Source organism: Ranitomeya variabilis, chromosome 5 (assembly GCF_051348905.1).
Source record: "Ranitomeya variabilis isolate aRanVar5 chromosome 5, aRanVar5.hap1, whole genome shotgun sequence".
NCBI classification, from domain to species: domain Eukaryota; kingdom Metazoa; phylum Chordata; class Amphibia; order Anura; family Dendrobatidae; genus Ranitomeya; species Ranitomeya variabilis.
The window spans coordinates 33,435,019-33,458,169 of record NC_135236.1 but is presented as its reverse complement, the minus strand read 5'-3'; the positions used below and the strand labels follow the sequence as shown (position 1 = coordinate 33,458,169).

At 43.3% G+C, this 23,151-nt stretch overlaps 1 protein-coding gene across 1 annotated transcript in view; it reads left to right on the top strand.

Annotated features, from left to right (window-relative positions):
* Nucleotides 1–17,758, top strand: part of LOC143774797 (extracellular calcium-sensing receptor-like) — a 37,426-nt gene extending 19,668 nt beyond the window's left edge. Inside the window, exons 4-6 of the mRNA XM_077262565.1 lie at nt 14,918–15,058; nt 16,623–16,746; nt 16,842–17,758. Of these exons, the coding sequence (XP_077118680.1) occupies nt 14,918–15,058; nt 16,623–16,746; nt 16,842–17,758 (1,182 nt within the window). The remainder of the gene's footprint in view (nt 1–14,917; nt 15,059–16,622; nt 16,747–16,841) is intronic.
* Nucleotides 17,759–23,151: the final 5,393 nt, after the last annotated feature.

Sequence of the window (23,151 nt, the reverse complement as noted above, 5' to 3'; positions counted from 1 at the left end):
GAGACACCATCACATGTTTCTCAACGCAGTGATCCAGAACACTGCCCCCCTCCCTAATGGGAAACATGCAAATGCATGTAGAAAACCTGTGGAGACACCATCACATGTTTCTCAACGCAAGCAATGAATAGCCAGGTCTTTCACCGGGAAGGAACAACAACGGGAAGGGCAGCATCCAATAAAGGAAAACCACCTATGCCAAAACATGGTATCCATCCACAGACAGCTGTTTTGGGGTATTTGCCTCTCATCAGTGTGGAGTAGGAAACTGGCTATTAGGAGCAGTGCCTAGTGAAAAGACTATAAACATAAGGATGAATGACCTGGGGAGATCAAAACATCCAACACGGCAGAGACACCATCACGCGTTTCTCAACGCAGTGATCCAGGACACTGCCCTATCCCTTAAGGGAAATATGCAAATGCATGTAGAAAGGTTTTCCTTTATTGGATGCTGCCCTTCCCGTGGTTGTTCCTTCCCGGTGAAAGACCTGGCTATTCATTGCTTGCGTTGAGAAACACGTGATGGTGTCTCCGAGGCTTTTCTACATGCATTTGCATATTTCCCTTAAGGAATGGGGGCAGTGTTCTGGATCACTGCGTTGAGAAACACGTGATGGTGTCTTCCCGGTGTTGGATGTTTTGATCTCCCAGAGGTCATTTATCCTTATGTTTATAGTCTTTTCACTAGGCACTGCTCCTAATAGCCAGTTTCCTACTCCACACTGATGAGGGGCAAATACCCCGAAACAGCTGTCAGTGGATGGATACCATGTTTTGGCATAGGTGGTTTTCGTTTATTGGATGCTGCCCTTCCCATGGTTGTTCCTTCCCGGTGAAAGACCTGGCTATTCATTGCTTGCATTGAGAAACATGTGGTGGCGTCTCCGCAGCTTTTCTACATGCATTTGCATATTTCCCTTAAGGGATGGGGGCAGTGTTCTGGATCACTGCGTTGAGAAACATGTGATGGTGTCTCCGCGGTGCTGGATGTTTTGATCTCCCCGAGGTCATTCATCCTTATGTTTATAGTCTTTTCACTAGGCACTGCTCCTAATAGCCAGTTTCCTACTCCATACTGATGAGGGGCAAATACCCCGAAACAGCTGTCTGTGGATAGATACCATATTTTGGCATAGGTTGTTTTCGTTTATTGGATGCTGCCCTTCCCGTGGTTGTTCCTTCCCGGTGAAAGACCTGGCTATTCATTGCTTGCGTTGAGAAACACGTGATGGTGTCTCCGCGGCTTTTCTACATGCATTTGCATATTTCCCTTAAGGGATGGGGCAGTGTTCTGGATCACTGCGTTGAGAAACATGTGATGGTGTCTCAGCGGTCTTGGATGTTTTGATCTCCCTGAGGTCATTCATCCTTATGTTTATAGTCTTTTCACTAGGCACTGCTCCTAATAGCCAGTTTCCTACTCCACACTGATGAGGGGCAAATACCCGGAAACAGCTGTCTGTGGATGTGTACCATATTTTGGCATAGGTGGTTTTCGTTTATTGGATGCTGCCCTTCCCGTGGTTGTTCCTTCCCGGTGAAAGGCCTGGCTATTCATTGCTTGTGTTGAGAAACACGTGGTGTCTCCGCAGCTTTTCTACATGCATTTGCATATTTCCCTTAAGGGATGGGGGCAGTGTTCTGGATCACCGCGTTGAGAAACACATGATGATGTCTCTGCGGTATTGGATGTTTTGATCTCCCCGAGGTCATTCATCCTTATGTTTATAGTCTTTTCACTAGGCACTGCTCCTAATAGCCAGTTTCCTACTCCACACTGATGAGGGGCAAATACCCGGCGGAAACAGCTGTCTGTGGATGTGTACCATATTTTGGCATAGGTGGTTTTCGTTTATTGGATGCTGCCCTTCCCGTGGTTGTTCCTTCCAGGTGAAAGGCCTGGCTATTCATTGCTTGCGTTGAGAAACACGTGATGGTGTCTCTGCGGCTTTTCTACATGCATTTGCATATTTCCCTTAAGAGATGGGGCAGTGTTCTGGATCACGGCATTGAGAAACATGTGATGGTGTCTTCCCGGTGTTGGATGTTTTGATCTCCCCGAGGTCATTCATCCTTATGTTTATAGTCTTTTCACTAGGCACTGCTCTTAATAGCCAGTTTCCTACTCCACACTGATGAGGGGAAAATACCCCGAAACAGCTGTCTGTTGATGGATACCATGTTTTGGCATAGGTGGTTTTCCTTTATTGGATGCTGCCCTTCCCGTGGTTGTTCCTTCCCGGTGAAAGACCTGGCTATTCATTGCTTGCGTTGAGAAACACGTGGTGTCTCCGCGGCTTTTCTGCATGCATTTGCATATTTCCCTTAAGGGATGGGGGCAGTGTTCTGGATCACCGCGTTGAGAAACACATGATGATGTCTCCGCGGTATTGGATGTTTTGATCTCCCCGAGGTCATTCATCCTTATGTTTATAGTCTTTTCACTAGGCACTGCTCTTAATAGCCAGTTTCCTACTCCACACTGATGAGGATCACGACGTTGAGAAACATGTGATGGTGTCTTCCCGGTGTTGGATGTTTTGATCTCCCAGAGGTCATTCATCCTTATGTTTATAGTCTTTTCACTAGGCACTGCTCTTAATAGCCAGTTTCCTACTTCACACTGATGAGGGGAAAATACCCCGAAACAGCTGTCTGTTGATGGATACCATGTTTTGGCATAGGTGGTTTTCCTTTATTGGATGCTGCCCTTCCCGTGGTTGTTCCTTCCGGTGAAAGACCTGGCTATTCATTGCTTGCGTTGAGAAACACGTGGTGTCTCCGCGGCTTTTCTGCATGCATTTGCATATTTCCCTTAAGGGATGGGGGCAGTGTTCTGGATCACCGCGTTGAGAAACACATGATGATGTCTCCGCGGTGTTGGATGATTTGATCTCCCCGAGGTCATTCATCCTTATGTTTATAGTCTTTTCACTAGGCACTGCTCTTAATAGCCAGTTTCCTACTCCACACTGATGAGGGGCAAATACCCCGAAACAGCTGTCTGTGGATGGATACCATGTTTTGGCATAGGTGGTTTTCCTTTATTGGATGCTGCTCTTCCCGGGGTTGTTCCTTACCGGTGAAAGACCTGGCTATTCATTGCTTGCGTTGAGAAACACATGATGGTGTCTCCGCGGCTTTTCTACCTTTCCTGTCCTTGACACCTCTTTTGATTTCTGCCACTCATGCTGAAATCTCCAGGCCTTGCACCACTGAGCCGGGACTTCTAGATATGATGCTGCCCGAGATAGTTCTGCACATGTGCATGCCAGGTCATTGTGGAGGGTCCAGACAGGTTAGCAGTAAGATAAGTATAAAGATCTTTTTTATTACTTTTTTAAAATTCTGTTTATTATGCTGTGAGGTCTAGAGAGACCCCAAAACATAATAAGAGATGTTAAAAACCCATGTGAATAGGCAAATTCAATTTTTTTCCAATTTGCTCATCACTACTGGCCATGAACAAATGAACCTGTCTCAGTCTTGAATTAATTAAAAATCTCCTAATTTTTCAATTTGACATCTATAAGTTCAAGAACCCATAGACATGACACACAACTACGTTATTTTAATTAAAATTAGTGTTGAGCGATACCTTCCGATATTCGAAAGTATCGGTATCGGATTGGATCGGTCGATACCGGCAAAATATCGGATCTCGCCGATACCGATACCCAATACCAATACAAGTCAATGGGACACAAATATCGGAAGGTATCCTGGATGGTTCCCAGGGTCTGAAGGAGAGGAAACTCTCCTTCAGGCCCTGGGATCCATATTCATGTAAAAAATAAAAAATAAAAATAAAAAATATGGATATACTCACCCCTCCGGCGGACCCTGGACTTTAGCGGTGTAACCGGCAATCTCCGTTCCTAAGAATGCAGAGTGAAGGACCTTCGATGACGTTGCGGCTTGTGATTGGTCGCATGACCGCTCATGTGACCGCTCACGCGACCAATCACAAGCCGTGACGTCATCGCAGGTCCTACACTCACTGCATTCTTAGGAACGGAGGCTGTTATGATCCTTAGTGGCTGAGGATCACAGATAATACCAGCTAAGTTACAGGACATAGAACAAGCTCTAGGGAGGTGGTAACTGGACTGACCGCAAACCTGATCCTAACCAAACACACTAAAGGTAGCCGGTGAACGTGCCTAAAATCCTGGACGTCTCGATGCAGCCTGAGGAACTAGCTACCCCTAGAGAGAAAGTAAGACCTCACTTGCCTCAAGAGAAATCACCCCAAAGATATAGGAGGCCCCCAACAAATAATAACGGTGAGGTAAGGGGAAAATACATATGTAGAAATGAAAACAGATTCAGCAAATGAGGCCCGCTAAAACTAGATAGCAGAAGACAGATAGAGAACTTTGCGGTCAGTAGAAAACCCTACAAAATATCCACGCTGAGAATTCAAGAACCCCCACACCAACTAACGGTGTGAGGGGAGAAACTCAGCCCCCTAGAGCTACCAGCAAGCAAGGAAATCACATATTAGCAAGCTGGACAAGAAACAAAAATAAACCAAGAAACATATTGAACACTGATGATCAAAAAATGAACAAACAGAAACTTAGCTTCTCATGGAGAGATTGGTAGCAAGGTAGTCAGAAGGAATCAGAATAGCACTGAATACATCGACAGCAGGTATCAACTGAGAGTCCAGGTGAGATAAATAGGAATCCAACTCACAGATAACGAGACAGCTGATACCAGCCACAGACCTGCAGAAAGAGCACTCACACAGTACCACTTGTGACCACAAGAGGGAGCCCAGAAATAGAGTTCACAACAGTACCCCCCCTTGAGGAGGGGTCACCAAACCCTCATCAGGACCCCCAGGGCGATCAGGATGAGCCGCATGGAAGGCATGAACCAAATCGGCCCCATGAACATCAGAGGCGACAACCCAGGAATTATCCTCCTGACCATAGCCCTTCCACATAACCAAATACTGAAGCGTCCGTCTAGAAATATGAGAATCCAAGATCTTCTCCACCACGTACTCCAATTCGCCCTCAACCAGCACCGGAGGAGGGGGTTCAACAGAAGGAACCACAGGCACCACATACCTCCGCAACAAAGATCTATGGAACACATTATGAATGGCAAACGATGCTGGGAGGTCCAAACGAAAAGACACAGGATTAAGGATTTCCAAAATCTTATAAGGACCGATGAAGCGAGGCTTGAATTTAGGAGAAGAGACCTTCATAGGAACATACCGAGAAGACAGCCATACCAAATCCCCAACACGAAGTCGGGGACCCACACCGCGACGGCGGTTGGCAAAGCGCTGAGCCTTCTCCTGTGACAACTTCAAATTGTCCACAACATGGTTCCAAATCTGCTGCAACCTATCCACCACAGAATCCACCCCAGGACAGTCAGAAGGCTCAACCTGACCCGAGGGAAAACGAGGATGAAAACCAGAATTGCAGAAAAAAGGCGAAACCAAGGTAGCAGAACTAGCCCGATTAGCAGAAACAAAACATCTTAAATAAGTTTCCAATGTCTGATTAGTTCGCTCGGTTTGACCATTCGTCTGAGGATGGAAGGCCGACGAAAAAGGCAAATCAATGCCCATCTTAGCACAAAATATCTGCCAAAATCTGGACACAAACTGGGATCCTCTGTCAGACACAATATTTTCAGGGATGCCGTGCAAGCGAACCACATTCTGAAAAAATAAAGGAACCAAATCGGAGGAGGAAGGCAACTTAGGCAAAGGCACCAAATGGACCATTTTGGAAAAATGATCACACACCACCCAGATGACAGACATTCTCTGAGATACTGGAAGATCCGAAATAAAATCCATGGAAATGTGCGTCAAAGGCCTCTTCGGGACAGGCAAAGGCAAAAGCAAACCGCTGGCACGAGAACAGCAAGGCTTAGCCCGAGCACAAATCCCACAGGACTGCACAAAGGAACGCACATCCCGCGACAAGGAAGGCCACCAGAAGGACCTAGCCACCAAATCTCTGGTACCAAAAATCCCAGGATGACCTGCCAACACAGAAGAATGAACCTTGGAAATAACTCTGCTGGTCCATCTATCAGGGACAAACAGTCTCTCTGGTGGGCAAAGGTCAGCTCTATCCGCCTGAAATTTCTGCAGCACTCGTCGCAAATCTGGGGAAATGGCAGACAAAATCACTCCCTCTCTGAGGATACCAGCCGGCTCTGAAACTCCCGGAGAGTCAGGCACAAAACTCCTAGAAAGAGCATCAGCCTTCACGTTCTTCGAACCAGGCAGGTACGAGACCACGAAATTGAAACGGGAGAAAAACAACGACCAACGAGCCTGTCTAGGATTCAGACGCTTGGCAGACTCGAGATAAATCAGATTTTTGTGATCAGTCAAGACCACCACACGATGCTTAGCTCCCTCGAGCCAATGTCGCCACTCCTCAAATGCCCACTTCATAGCCAACAACTCCCGATTACCAACATCATAATTCCGCTCGGCAGGCGAAAACTTTCTAGAAAAGAAAGCACAAGGCTTCATCACAGAGCAATCAGAGCCTCTCTGCGACAAAACAGCCCCTGCTCCAATCTCAGAAGCATCCACCTCGACCTGAAAAGGAAGAGAGATATCAGGCTGACATAAGACTGGAGCTGAAGAAAACCGGCGCTTCAGCTCCCGAAAGGCTTCCACGGCCGCAGGAGACCAATTAGTCACATCAGAACCCTTCTTGGTCAAATCCGTCAAGGGCTTAACCACGCCAGAAAAATTAGCGATGAAGCGACGGTAAAAATTAGCAAAACCCAAGAACTTCTGAAGACTCTTAACAGATGTAGGCTGAGTCCAGTCATGAATAGCCTGGACCTTGACTGGGTCCATCTCAATAGTAGAAGGAGAAAAAATAAAACCCAAAAAGGAAACCTTCTGTACTCCGAAGAGAGATTTTGAGCCCTTCACAAATAAAGCATTAGCACGCAGGACCTGAAACACCATCCTGACCTGCTTCACATGGGACTCCCAATCATCAGAAAAGACCAAAATGTCATCCAGATACACAATCATAAATTTATCCAAATATTCTCGGAAGATGTCATGCATGAAGAACTGAAACACAGAAGGAGCATTAGAGAGTCCAAAAGGCATCACCAAGTACTCAAAATGGCCTTCGGGCGTATTAAATGCTGTTTTCCATTCATCCCCCTGCTTAGTACGCACAAGGTTATACGCACCACGAAGATCTATCTTGGTGAACCAACTGGACCCCTTAATCCGAGCAAACAGATCAGACAATAATGGCAAAGGATACTGAAATTTGACCGTGATTTTATTTAGAAGACGATAATCAATACAAGGTCTCAGAGAACCATCCTTCTTGGCCACAAAAAAGAATCCTGCACCAAGAGGGGAGGAGGATGGGCGAATATGTCCCTTCTCCAAAGACTCCTTTATATAACTCCGCATCGCGGCATGTTCTGGTACAGACAAATTAAAAAGTCGTCCCTTAGGGAACTTACTACCAGGAATCAAATTTATAGCACAATCACAATCCCTATGAGGAGGCAGGGCACCGGATCTGGGCTCATCAAATACATCCTGGTAGTCCGACAAAAACTCAGGGACCTCAGAAGGAGTGGAAGAAGCAATCCACACCAAAGGAGCATCACTGTTATGATCCCAATGGTAGAGGATCTCAGGGTTTTCAGCAAAGTCTGCAAACATAAAAAACCAGCTCATAGGGAGGTGGTAACTGAGCTGACCGCATACCTGATCCTAGCCCACAACTAATAGCAGCCGGGGAACGTACCTACGTTGGTTCTAGACGTCTCGCGCCAGCTGGAGAACTAACTAACCCTTTCAGAGAAAATCAGACCTCACTTGCCTCAAGGGAAAGGTACCCCAAAGTAGATACAGGCCCCCAACAAATAATAACGGTGAGGTAAGAAGAAAGGACAAACGTAAGTATGAACTAGATTCAGCAAAGAGAGGCCCACTATATAATAGCAGAAATATAGAAAGCGGACTTATGCGGTCAGCGAAAAACCCTACAAAAATATCCACGCTGAATATCCAAGAACCCCCGCACTGACTAATGGTGTGGGGGGAGAATATCAGCCCCCTAAGAGCTTCCAGCAAAAACAAGAATCACATTATGAACAAGCTGGACAAAAAACTGAACAATTCAAATGAACAAAAATAAGAAAGCAGGACTTAGCTTATCTTGCAAAAATCAGGACCAGTAGACAGGAGCAACCAGACAAGGACTGATTACATTGATGCCAGGCAATGGACTAAGAATCCAGGAAGTTTAAATAGGAACACCCAGGGTCTAACGAACCAGGTGACTACCAACCTGGGGTAAGAAATCCAAGTGCCATACCGCTAGTGACCACAAGAGGGAGCCAAAAAGTATAGTTCACAACACATCACCATGAATCCCCTGACAACCCCAACTTGACACAGACATAGCTTTCCAATCCAAAACTGGATTATGGGCCTGCAGCCATGGCAGACCCAAAACGACAACATCATGCAAATTATGCAGCACAAGGAAGCGAATCACCTCCTGATGTACAGGAGTCATGCACATGGTCACTTGAGTCCAATACTGAGGCTTATTCTCAGCCAATGGTGTAGCATCAATTCCCCTCAGTGGAATAGGGAATTCCAAAGGCTCCAGGACAAAACCACAGCGCCTGGCAAACGACACATCCATCAGATTCAGGGCAGCACCCGAATCCACAAAAGCCATAACCGAGTAGGATGACAAAGAACAAATTAAAGTAACAGACAAAATAAATTTAGGCTGTATAGTACCAATGGTGACAGGTTTAGCGATTTTTTTAAGCGCTTAGAGCATGCTGAGATAACATGAGTAGAATCTCCACAGTAAAAGCACAACCCATTTTGACGTCTATGACTTTGCTGCTCAATTCTGGTCAGAATTCTGTCACATTGCATAGACTCAGGTCTCTGTTCAGAAAACGCCGCCAGAGGATGCGCAGATTTGCGCTCCCGCAAACGCCGATCAATCTGAATGGCTAAAGCCATTGAGTCATTCAGACTTGTAGGCGTGGGGAACCCCACCATAACATTCTTAATAGCTTCAGAAAGACCCTCTCTGAAATTTGCAGCCAGGGCACACTCGTTCCATTGAGTAAGCACCGACCATTTCCTAAATCTTTGACAATACACCTCTGCTTCATCCTGGCCTTGAGAGAGAGCCAGCAAAGTCTTTTCTGCCTGGTTCTCAAGATTAGGTTCCTCATAAAGCAGTCCAAGCACCAGAAAAAACGCATCCACATTCAGCAATGCAGGATCTCCTGGCGCCAGAGAGAAAGCCCAATCTTGAGGGTCGCCACGTAACAAGGAGATAACAATTTTAACTTGCTGAGCGGAATCACCAGAGGAACGAGGTCTCAAAGATAGAAATAATTTACAACTATTCCTAAAATTCAGAAACCTAGATCTATCTCCAGAAAACAACTCAGGAATAGGTATCTTTGGCTCTGACATAGGGCTATGAACAACAAAATCCTGAATGTTTTGCACCCTTGCAGCAAGATGATCCACACTAGAAGTCAGACTCTGAATATCCATGTCTGCAGCTGAGCTCAAAACCACCCAGAGATTAAGGGGATGAGAGAAGCTGGACAGACTGCAGCAAAGGAAGAGAAAAAAAATTGTACTCAGGACTTCTTTTATCCCAATTCTGCGATGCATTAAACACTTTTTGGCCTGCTGTACTGTTATGATCCTTAGTGGCTGAGGATCACAGATAATACCAGCTAAGTTACAGGACATAGAACAAGCTCTAGGGAGGTGGTAACTGGACTGACCGCAAACCTGATCCTAACCAAACACACTAAAGGTAGCCGGTGAACGTGCCTAAAATCTTGGACGTCTCGATGCAGCCTGAGGAACTAGCTACCCCTAGAGAGAAAGTAAGACCTCACTTGCCTCAAGAGAAATCACCCCAAAGATATAGGAAGCCCCCAACAAATAATAACGGTGAGGTAAGGGGAAAATACATACGTAGAAATGAAAACAGATTCAGCAAATGAGGCCCGCTAAAACTAGATAGCAGAAGACAGATAGAGAACTGTGCGGTCAGTAGAAAACCCTACAAAATAGAATTGAGAATTCAAGAACCCCCACACCAACTAACGGTGTGAGGGGAGAAACTCAGCCCCCTAGAGCTACCAGCAAGCAAGGAAATCACATATTAGCAAGCTGGACAAGAAACAAAAATAAACCAAGAAACATTGAACACTGATGATCAAAAAATTAACAAACAGAAACTTAGCTTCTCATGGAGAGATTGGTAGCAAGGTAGTCAGAAGGAATCAGAATAGCACTGAATACATCGACAGCAGGTATCAACTGAGAGTCCAGGTGAGCTAAATAGGAATCCAACTCACAGATAACGAGACAGCTGATACCAGCCACAGACCTGCAGAAAGAGCACTCACACAGTACCACTTGTGACCACAAGAGGGAGCCCAGAAATAGAGTTCACAACAGGAGGCTGCCGGTTACACCGCTAAGGTCCAGGGTCCGCCAGAGGGGTGAGTATATCCATATTTTTTATTTTTATTCTTTATTTTTTACATGAATATGGATCCCAGGGCCTGATGGAGAGTCTCCTCTCCTTCAGACCCTGGGAACCATACACTGGGAACTTCCGATTCCGATTTCCGATATCACAAAAATATCGGAACTCGGTATCGGAATTCCGATACAGCGAATATCGGCCAATACCCGATATTTGCAGTATCGGAATGCTCAACACTAATTAAAATTATAAATGTTATTTATTACACATTCTGAAGAATAAAAACACCAACAGAAATATTATCCTCAACAAGAATGCAATTTATAGGAAGTGGGGTTGTGACATAATATATCATAGATACAGTGGCTTGTGAAAATATACACCCCATTGGAATTTTCCAGGTTTTGCTACCTCACAATCTGGAATTTCACAGTATTTTTAGGGTTTGCATCAGTTCATGTAAAGTACATGCCTACAGCTGTGAACATTTGGTTTTCTTTTTAGTGTGAGGTAAACAACAAATAGGACAAAGTTACTGAATGTCAGTGTGCATAATTATTCATCTCCCCACAGTCAGTACTGTAGAGCCTCATTATGCAGCAATTATGTTACGAATCATTATGGGATTGGTGGCAGTTCTGGGTCTGCTGAAATGTAGATGTTTTGTCCTTTTGTTCATGTCAGTCTCTTGCTGGCAGTTCTTTTAGACTGGTCACATGACCCATTAGCTGATGGTTGGTTATAGACTTTTCTTCTGTGCAGACCAGCTAGGTGTGTGGAACGATCCTGTGCCGGGGGTGTTGCTGCTGTTTGCGTTCTGATTCCTGGAGCCGTGTTCTCTGCTGCTGTGGAGCTTAGCGGCAGAGCATGAGCTGAATATTTTCCTCTACCTCTAGGGAGTGTATTGTGGCTGTATGGACAGATACTCCAGTCTCTGCTTGGGAACTCTGCATCTCCTTCAAGGTTACCTTTGGTATCTGTGCTGTCTCTCTGATTAATGCCCTCCTCGCTGGGCTGAGAGTTTTGGTGGGCAAGCCTTTCTTGGTAGATTTGCTCTGGTACCATGTTCTTTCCATATGATGATAATGGATTTGGTGCTGCTCTGGGGGATCATCAGACATTTTTTTTATAACCCAACCCTGACTTGTACTTCTCAACAACATTGTCCCTGACTCATTTGGAGATCTCCTTGGTATTCATGGTGGTGTTTAGTTAGTAGTGGCTGTTGTTAATAGTGTTGCAGCCTCTGTGGCCTTTCAGAAAAGGTAAAGTGTATATACTGACAGACATGTGACACTTAGATTGCACACAGGTGGATGTCCTGTCACTAACCATGGGACTTATGATGTAATTACTTGTACCAGAATATTTTAGGAGCTTCATAGTAAAAGAGTGAATACATATGTGCATGTACATTTTAGTTATTTGATCCATTAATTTACAAAAATATTTACACACAGGTTGTAATGTAACAAAAAAGGTAAAAAGACAAGGGTGTGAATACTTTTGCAAGCCACTATATATATAGCAGAGTATCAAATATGCAATTGTGTACACCAATTAGGGATATATAAATATAAGGCCCATATGTATTATTGAGATTAAACTGATGTCCAAATATAATTATACCAGGCAACCATGCTAAAATATTCTGTTATCAAAAATAATTACATCAGTTTAAATCGTATTAAAGTGCAAAGAAGAACAATATTGATTCATACAGATCTATATCCAATTTGGAAGTGCCACAAAAATGATTAATCAACATAAAGAGATTTTTGCATATAATAGAGCATATTAAGCAGACATAAATATATAAATTATAACAGTTGTAAGAGTCATGTCGGTCTGGTAGTTGGGGGCAGGTATATCTCGCCTAGATACCTGTCCTATGTGAGTTAGGCTGCTCAGTGTCTTCAGCATACTCATGGGTTAATAAGTGCAGGTTTAAAAGATGACCAGCTGGAGGAATCAGGCATCAGCCTGGGGCACACAGAATGCCTGTCTGTGTGGGACAAACGTGAGTGAGAGCTGTGCTTATGAACTGTGTAATGTTAGCTGGGTGGGAGAAGCCCCCCCAGTTGTTAGATAGCATCGTATTTGTTTAGTTAGAGCCGGACAGGCTAAGGATTTATTTTTATGGTTTGTTTTTGTTTTATGATTGCTTTCACGCTAATAAACCTGACCTACGGTCAGTCTACTCAGAATCCTGCTGTACGCCTTAGAGTTTATTGCACAAACCACGTGACCTTTGACCCCAGCAAAGGCGATCCCGGAGTGTTTTGTCACACAGTGTATAATAAATATATAGTACTAGATGGTAGCCCGATTCTAATGCATTCTAGAATATGTATGTTGTTTATTTATGAAGATTTTAGAATAATACATTGAGTACACAGGATTCGGACTGCGCCTGTCGCTGATTGTTTGCGGCCAGCCATGTAGTATATAACAGCCCACGTAGTAAATAGCACAGCCACGTAGCATATTGCACAGCCACGTAGTATATTCCCCCGCCACGTAGTATATTGCACAGTCACGTAGTATATAGCACAGCCCACAAAGTATATAGCACAGCAACGTAGTATATAACACATCCCACGGCGTATATAGCACAGCCACGTAGTATATAGCACAGCCCACGGAGTGTATAACAGCCCACATAGCATATAATACACCTCACATAGTATATAACAGCCCACGCACGCAGTATATAACACAGCCCACATAGTGTATAACACAGCCCATGTAGTGTATAACACATGCCACGTAGTGTATAACACAGCTCACATAGTCTATAATACAGGCCACGTAGTGTATAACACAGGCCACGTAGTATATTGCACAGCCCACGCAGTACATTGCACAGCCCACGTATTATATTGCACAGCCCACGTATTATATTGCACAGCCCACATAGTATATTGCACAGCCCACATAGTATATTGCACAGCCCACGTAGTATATTGCACAGCCCACGCAGTACATTGCACAGCCTACGTATTATATTGCACAGCCCACATAGTATATTGCACAGCCCACGTATTATATTGCACAGTCCACGCAGTATATAGCAATGTGGGCATCATATCCCTGTTAAAAAAAAGAATTAAAAGAAAAAATAGTTCTATACTCACCTTCTGTTGGCCCCGGATCCAAGTGAAGCGGTTACTGATGCTCCTCGGGCGCTCCGGACCCAAGAGTGCATTGCGGTCTCGCCAGATGATGACGTAGCGGTCTCGCATTGAGCGGTCACCGGAGTGTCGCGAGGAGCGGGAAAGGCCGGTTCCTGATCCGAGGGGACGACGGACGGTGAGTATATAACGATTTTTTATTTTTTTTATTATTTTTAACATTAGATCTTTTAACTATTGATGCCGCATAGGCAGCATCAATAGTCAAAAGTTGGTCACACAGGGTTAATAGCAGCGGTAACGGAGTGGGTCCGTTACCGCTGCCATTAACCCTGTGTGAGTGCTGACTGCGGGGAGGAAGGAGCGGCCATTTGCCGCCGGACTGTGCCCGTCACTGATTGGTTGTGGCTGTTTTGCCGCGACCAATCAGCGACTTGGATTTCAATGACAGACAGAGGCCGCGACCAATGAATATCTGTGAGAGACAGACAGACAGAAAGACAGACAGACGGAAGTGACCCTTAGACAATTATATAGTAGATGTAACAGAAATGGTCAGATGAAAATATGTAAGAGCCAAGTGGTGTGACCTGTATATGAATAAGTGGTCAAAGTGTAAGTGCTCTAGGGTATGGTTGTTATAAACACATTATGAATAAGTATTCATATATATAAGCATGAATGCAAATAGATAACTGAACTATCAAAGTAGAAAATGCCTTTGAAGGATACAAAGGGAAAAAGGCTGACAGGTAAATGCAAAGCCCACTCTCACTGTAGCATGCCCAACGCGCGTTTCACCTGAGCTTCGTCAAAGCTTCGTCAAATTGGTGTACACAATTGCATACTTGATATTGATATATATATATATATATATATATATATATATATATATATATATATACTGTATGTATATATATATTATAAAAATTATATATATATATATATATATATATATATATATATATATATATATATAGTCACTACCCCCTTCCTGGAAATGTGATTCTTGTTGAGGATAATTATTCACTTGGTGTTTATATTCTTCAGTGTGTGTACTAAATGTAATTTATAATTTTTATTAAGAAATGTAGTGTGTCATATCTGTAGGTTCTATAATTCCAGTGGATTCACAAGGTTTGTTTATCGTTAATGTGGGATTAGTGAATTTGATTTCCCAAAAAAACTGTTAACGAGGCCACATAAATGTGCCATTAATTTGACTTTTGTCTCTAATTACTTCTTTTACAGCTTCTTCACTACATTAAGCAAGCTAGGATTAGACTCAGTAGTGGTCAAGAACTGTATTTTGATGATAATGGCGACCCACCTGCTGTCTATGATATCGTCAACTGGCAGCTAGGCCCAGAGGATACCATAAAACACATCAAGGTTGGAAGCTATGACACCACTAGATCTTCAGATCAAATTTTTCAAATAAACACAAGTGTCATTCAGTGGCCTTCAGGGTACCAGAAGGTAGGAAGAAAAAAAAATACAACCGTTTTACCACAGAAAATAAACTATTGTCATTGATAGCCACTTGTCTGTGATTGGTCAGGGTCAGACTTCTGACACCACCACTGATCTGCAAGGTGACAGGCTGTGATGTTTCTAGGATGATGCTTTTTTCAACCTTAAAAACCTTGAAAAACAAGTGGAGTTCTTTAAAAAAAAAGACAGTTGCAGACCAAAGTCAGTTTTAGACCTCAAATTTAGTTTTCTCTAAATGTTGAAGCAACATAAAAACTTTACTGTAACTTTAGGAGGTAAAAATTCTTGAAGGTTACATTACTGACTGAAATATAACACTGAACAGACAACCTACTTTCTAAGGTTCCTGGTCTCTTCACCGGACACAATTCCAATTCCAGGACAGTGTTACTTCACAATGGCCTCAACTGTCATTTCCTCTTTCATGGAATATCAGAAAAGAGCTCCCTTCCTTCCAGGCCTACTCCCCGAGCTCTACCTTTCCTATATTTCCTGTCTTAGGTCCAGCACTTCTGAACCTTACTCCTCATTTTCCACACCCTGCTCTCTAGGACCTTAGTCTTCTTTACCTGAGTCAAGCTCTTTAGAGCTCTATTCTTCTTAGCCCATGAGGTCTATAAACGTTGGTGTTCTTTTTCACTTTGTCTCGTGTCATACTACTTTTTTGGATGACTGCTTTTAGTCCTGAGCACCTCAAAACTTGACATACTTTGAATATACATCTGTGTAACCTGATAACACGAAACTCTTCTTGGGAGTCCTCCACTGTCTGTATCTTCTCCAGTAGTGGACAAAAAACAAGACCAACATTCCTGTAGTCCAGTAAAAAGGATCCTTAAAAATTGTATTTATTGAAAATCCATTGAAATCCTATCCACCATCATGTAAATCGTAGATGCATTCCAAGCTACGTCTTTGCTTCATCTTTGCATCAAGACGTACTCTGAAACGCATCTGAGGTTTACATGGTGATTAACTGGATTTTAGAGGATTTTCAATAAATACAATTTTTACAGATACTTTTTGCTGGATTTTACTTTTGCATATAGTTTTTACTCCATTATATTTTCACTGACGCGTCTTGGTCACATCACTGTAGTATCAAACATGATGATGTCTAAGTGAATGGGTCAATGGCTGGTACTTCAGCTTAATCCACTCAAGTGAGAGAAAATAATCAGAACTAGTTTTACAAATGATGAATGCAATTTCTATTTATTCGTTTATCATTATCTCTAATGCCTACCAATTACATTTTTGTTCAGGTCAGCGTGATACCTACGGGTATAGTCCAACACATGAACCAGAATAATGACCTAATTATCTACCTTGTTGGCTTTTTGTAAGCCTTGATTAGAGTTATACAAGCATCACTGATGGACTGTTTGTGTAGAGGTCTAATTTAACATGTAATGATTGGAAAGCTACTCCATCTTTTCATTTCTAGTTCTTGTGCCCTCAGGTTCCTCTCTCGGTCTGCAGTGAAAGTTGTCCACCCGGTCTAAGGAAGGCTGCAAAAATAGGGCAACCTGTTTGCTGTTTTCAATGTATTCCATGTCATCAAGGAGAAATCTCAAACCAAACAGGCAAGACACGATTTTGCTTATCTACCCTCACCAATGTAGTTCCTATTAAATATAATACACAAAATTGCTCACTTTTTTTATTGGTTTTCTTTTAGATGCTATTGCTTGCCTCAAGTGTCCATGGGATCACTGGCCAAACCTTCAAAAAACTGCATGTCTCCCAAAGACCATAGAATTTCTCTCTCATGAAGACCCAATGGGCTCAACCTTGGCAGTAACCATAGTGATTTCCTCTTTAGTGCCTGCTTCCATATTACGACTGTTCATAAAATACAAGAACAGTCCCATAGTGAAGGCGAACAACTACCATCTGAGCTGCTTTCTTCTTATTTCTCTGTCTTTTTGTTTCCTTTGTTCCTTGGCATTCATTGGCCAGCCCCACCATGAGAAGTGTCTCCTTCGACAGTGCGCATTTGGCATTGCTTTTGCACTTTGTGTCTCTTGCATCTTGGCCAAAACTATCACAGTAGCATTCGCTTTCATGGCTACAAAACCAGATAGTCAACTAAAAATATGGACTAGCCTTTGGGTTTCTTTCGTATTTATATCCATATGTACTTTACTACAATTTCTCTTATGTATAATTTGGCTGTTACTCGCTCCACCATTTCCCCAGTACAACACACAAACTCAACCAACACTCATCAGCCTTGAATGTAACGAAGGGTCGACTATTGCTTTTTGGTGCATGTTGGGATATCTTGGTATCTTGGCATCTACCAGCTTTGCCGTTGCGTTTATGGCCAGAAGACTCCCCGACAGCTTCAATGAAGCTAAATTTATCACATTTAGCATGTTCGTCTTCCTTAGCGTTTGGGTGTCTTTTATTCCAGCCTACCTTAGCTCCCAAGGAAAGTACACTGCAGCTATGGAGATATTTGCCATTCTTTCTTCAAGTTGGGCTCTTGTTATCTGTATGTTTCTTCCTAAATGTTTTATAATTTCATTTCGACCCTACATGAACTCCCGGGAATACCTTATGAGGAAAGTTAAGTTCCAACCCTATGGATGACATCAAGATGATATGTTCTATAGATGTCTATTTTAAAGAATATAAAACTTTACTATAAGTAGATCACAATTATTATATGTTACACTCAAAATTGAAGAGATCCTGTATGTCATAAAACGGCCTTATCAAATTATGTCACACATCCATTTTTCGAGTTACTATTAGTGATGAGAGAGTGTACTCTTTGCTCGGGTTTTCCCGAGAACACTCGGGTGGTCTCCAAGTATTTGCAACTGCTCAAAGATTTAGTTTTCCTCGCTCCAGCTGAATGATTTACAGCTACTAGCCAGGCTGAGTACATGTGGGGGTTGCCTGGTTGCTAGAGAATCCCCACATGTAATCAAGCTGGATAGTAGCTGTAAATCATTCAGCTGTGGTGATGAAAACTAAATCTCCGACCAGCCATAAATACTCGGAGATCACAAGAAAACCCGAGCAACGGGTATACTCGCTCATCACTAGTTACTATATCTAGTCATCTAAGAAGCAATACATCTCCTTGTGGAGAGTGCCAAGCCAGTGTAAGGAGACTTATGGACCATGCAATGCTCATCTGGGAAGTTAAATATGCAAATAGCCTCTTCAGTGAGAAAGAAGATTTGAACTTTACTAGGGTAACAAGAAAAACTAAACAAGTGTTTCAAGGTATTTTCTTCTCATCAGTGCAAAACAGGAAAGTTGATTTGGCTACGTGGGAGGCCTCTGACTGAGATGTTATCCTAAGGCATGTGGAAAGATTTGTTAAACAGCTACTTCAAATAGGGGGCACTAGAGTTACATTTCTCTTTTTCTCTGAAGAAGCTATTTGCATATTTAATTTCCCAGAGAAGCTTTACATAGCCTACAAGTCTCCTTACATCAGGTTGGCACTCTCAACAAGGAGAAGCATTAATCTTTAGGAACCCAATCAGAGGCCTCATATCCATCTAAATCAGATCTACTGTTTTCCACTGATGAGGGGCGAACACCGCAAAACACTTGTCAGCAAATGGAGTGTTTGGTTTGGCAAGTGCTCTCCCTGTCTAAAGAGACAACTTGCATATATCTAGTCAGACATACAGATTATATTACAATTATTTTAGGTAAGCACGTGAGCATAACACAGTCATTTCTTAGTTTATTGCCATAAGGGGACCACTAAAAATGATTCCACTTCTGGGATCCCTTACTTCTATTCCTGTATTAAAGAAGATCAGCAAAGCGTCTCTAACCAATGCTTGAAATCAGATAGCCAATGTTGATGAGAGAGAGAAGCTTTGCCTTTGTTCAAACTGTTTCAAGGATGGATTATAGCAAGAGAACAAGTATATGGTCAAACTCCTGCTCGGGACCACCAAAGTCCTGAGAAAATGGCAGAGATGAGAAATAGGATTCACAGTTCCATGGACCCGGCATCCAGCCTGGTCCTCTTTGACAGCTAGTTGAGAATTTTCCATCATTATGCAACATCATGACATCATGTGAGGCCTCATATGACATCATATTGTACATTATGGAGAATTGCGCCCTGTCCTGGTGGACCAGGATGCCAGGCTAAGGATGTCACAGGCGCTAAAGTGATTCTTTCTTTGAATACATAAGGGGCTTTCATCACCCACAAAAGTACAATCATTTAAGGCACCGCATTTATCACTAACATTCATATGACAATAATTTACAATACTCAGCGTGACTGTCGCTATTATTGGCATATCGGTCATTATTGGTGAGGTACTATTAGTTTAGAGGGCAGTAGAGCAGCATATAACTGTACTGTGAGCACCAAAAGTAGACAAACAACCTAATAATTTTGTTAGAAGCCAACAAAAAGTAGACTGCAAACCCTGTAGAGGCCAGTCATGGCTGTGAAAGATCTTAAAGTCGTAAATTGTAGAGGACACACTGGTGAACTCTGCCTCTCAGGACTACCAGGGTCATTACAAGAGAAGAAAGGTGTTCTGGAATCCACGTGGCTCTCTTCTTTGAAGTCTAAAGTCATCTTTATATGGGCCGATAATTATCACTGGCCCATTAAACGTACCACCGATCAGCCAACAAATGAGCAACTGATGCTGCCATCAGCACATCTTCCTGTGTAAACCAGGATGTTTTACTAACAGTAAGACTGTATGGGGAATAAATGATCTTAAAGGGAGCCTGTTATCAGGATTGTGTAGCCCAAACTAATGACACGTATGTAAAGGTTCCGTAATGCTGAATAAATGAATACCTTGCTTGTGGAAATCCTTGTGCAGTTTTAGAAAAATCCATTATTGAAATCTTATGTAAATATGTAGAAATCGCAGGAACATGGGATGTGGCCACGGACAGGAGGCAGACCAAGAGTTAAGGAATTTATTTAACAAAGAACAATACTTCTCGCAGGGAGTAGGGGGTTGAAGGGTGAAGGTAAAGAATGGTGCTGAACTGGGAGGATGGCAGGGTAAGATAGGGACGAACGGAAGTTCAGTAATAAAGAGGTTAAACTTAGTGGACTGTAGACTTCTGATGTGAGGAAGTTCAAGGTTCCAACGGTGGCACCTGCAACAGCGGCGCAGGTCATCTAGACGGAGTCTCTGACAGGTGGAAATCCAACAGTGGCACCGACAACAGCGGCACAGGTCGTCTCATTGCAGTCTCTGGGAGGTAGGAAGATTTCCCGTGCTCAAAACGTATCTAGCACGGTACTGGGTTCAGTATTGGGAACTGCAGGAAGGAGACTTCGCTACGCGATGTATACAAGTCCTTGGCAGAGAGGCTCTGGCCTAGCCGTCTGTCTCTCTCTCTGCATTGCACAATCAGTGCAGACTCTGCCTTCAACTGATGTCACCTCCTAACGTGGAGGGTAGCGGGTAGCTGACAGTCAGTTGTCCACAAACAGTGAACCTGTATACAGGGGTCTGTTAAGTATGCAGTCACTCTTGGGCAGAGCTTGTGCTGTACTCACTATCACGCTGGGTACGGCACCTGGCTTAGCTCCGCACAGCTCCGTTCTGCTGGCACGGCTCTGCTCTGCTGGTTCTGCTCTTCACTGATGGCACAGCTCTGCTGGCACTGCTAATCCCCCCAGCACTACAGCTCCTATCCTGGACAACAGCAGCACGGCCTGTCACAGGCCCAGCACTCTCAGGTGGGGGAAGCAGAGTGCGCTGCTCACCGCTCTGCACGCTGCGCTTACTTGGTTCCAGCCCCTCCTGCAGTGCAAGCTTTTCCTTCTTATACTCCTATAGCTCCGTGCTCTTTCTAGGCTCTCCCCACCACCTCCTGTCAGCAGCAAGCTCCATCTCTCCCCTGCTTCCCTCCTGCAGCAGGGGAAGGTCCGCCTCTCTCAGGCTTCCCTCCGGAAAAAGAGGATGCAGCCTTTTTAGTTCTGGACCCGGCATGCAGGTACCCGTGGTCCGGTCCACCTTCTTACAAATCACAAGTGCAGCAGGGTGGGATAATGCACTTAACCCTCTCCCAATCGCCCGCCTGCTTCCTATCTCTGATTGACAAGTCACTCTTCTTTCAGTGACCTCGCACAAGTGTCATCATTTCCTGGGGCATTACATGCGCAGATTGATATTTCTGCTCTCACAATGTCACCAGGACCTTACTGTGCATGCGCGGCCTTAGGCCATGACGACGCTTGCATCAGATCTCGCTAGGGAAAGCAGCTTACTGAAGGAAGAATGACCTGCAGCTGCAACTCATGTAAATTAGATTTTAACTATGGATTTTTTTTAATGACAATTGTTCGTCTCCATACTATTTCCATTGGTTTATGTAAAAAGGCCTTAAACAAGTGCCAACTGGTCTGTTATTAATCGGCCCTCGTTATAGGCAGAAATCTGACCATGTAAAACTGGCTTGAAAGAAATGCTGGCCATACACTGTAATTCCCATAGAAACCAATAAAGCAGATGTACCAAGGTGAACACCTTTCTTAGCAGCTGATGGTCAAGTGAGGTAAAAGTGGATTTTGTCAAAATGGGTTCTACATGGAATTTTCCTTTCTTTTCACCAGAAGGTGAAGGCTCTTCATATCCATTCTACATAACGAAAAATAAAGTGATAAAATGAATCAAAACAAAGCATAAAGTGAAGTGTTTAAACTTATAGTTATTTATTTGAAGTTCTTTAAATGCCAAAATAGGCTCAAATTAATGGCATTGCAGAGATAAGGTCAAACATCTGCTGTGCACCTCCACAAACTAGAGGGATAGGCATGATCAATAGGATCCAAGCTACCCTGGTCTAATATCCAGTTTGATACTAAGTGGCAGACGCTTTTCACTTTTCCCCAAGACACTTAGCAACCATAGCCCCTTACTAGGCTTTGTGACTTCATGGCATCAGTAGGCCTCACATGAGGCCATGATGTAGATCGTGGGGCATAGCAAATGCCAGTGGCAACAAAAATGGCATCAAGGACTGAACTGGTGTGCCAGACCAGGGCAACACAAATCAAACTTCTCATTTCAAGAACAAGGTATATAAGGCAATACCCAAACACACATTCATACACAGTAGATATGAAGTTTGGATTTGGAGATTCAGACGTACGGACTTTTTTGTGCTCTATAAAACTGGCCTTTCATATTGGTCTTGTTGGGCATCACACATGAGCTTTAACAGATCTCTTCATAAGCTTGTAGTCATGTGCTGTAGAGCAATGAACATCTTACAAGACGCAAGGCCTGGAGGAAAATTTCTGGAGTTCCAAATGTCTAGACCAAAAGGTATACAACCTTTTATGGTCCAAGCAACAAATTTTCTATTTGTGCCACTCTCAAGGGTCACATAAAATTATCGACATATATATTGACAGCACTATATATGCCATAAGCTAATAGGCGCGGGTTCCATTTTTGGAACTTCCACTATGGGAGACAAAGTGGGTCCTCTGCTCTCCAATTTAAGACCCCTGAAAAAAGCTGTACAGATGACCATACAATGAACACAGCCTTATAAATAGTTTATGAGAGTTACTCAACACACAGTGGGACACATGTGACCTCTGGGTCTTAGGTTGTACATCACTGATTTAGACCACCTCCAGAGTCACTGTGGCAAATGTTGTAGAAAATCTATAAGTCTACTGACCTGAATACACTAGCTCAAGAACAGACAAATATTGAGACTATAAAACATTTGAACTGCCTATTTCAAAATGTTTTTTCCTATTATAGAAATGCACCTCTGACCAACAAAGGAATGCTACTCCTATTTGACCTACTAAACAGCACTTAATGGCCTCCTGAAGAACAATGGTTTACGTACTGAAGACATGTATTTGACCAACTGAAGATCACTTGTTGATCAACTGAAGACAATGACGTAACATACTGATGGCCACAGCTTGATATACCTAAAGCTACTAACTAAATTAGTTAATGTCATAGGATTACAATCTCAATAGTTGTGGAAGATTG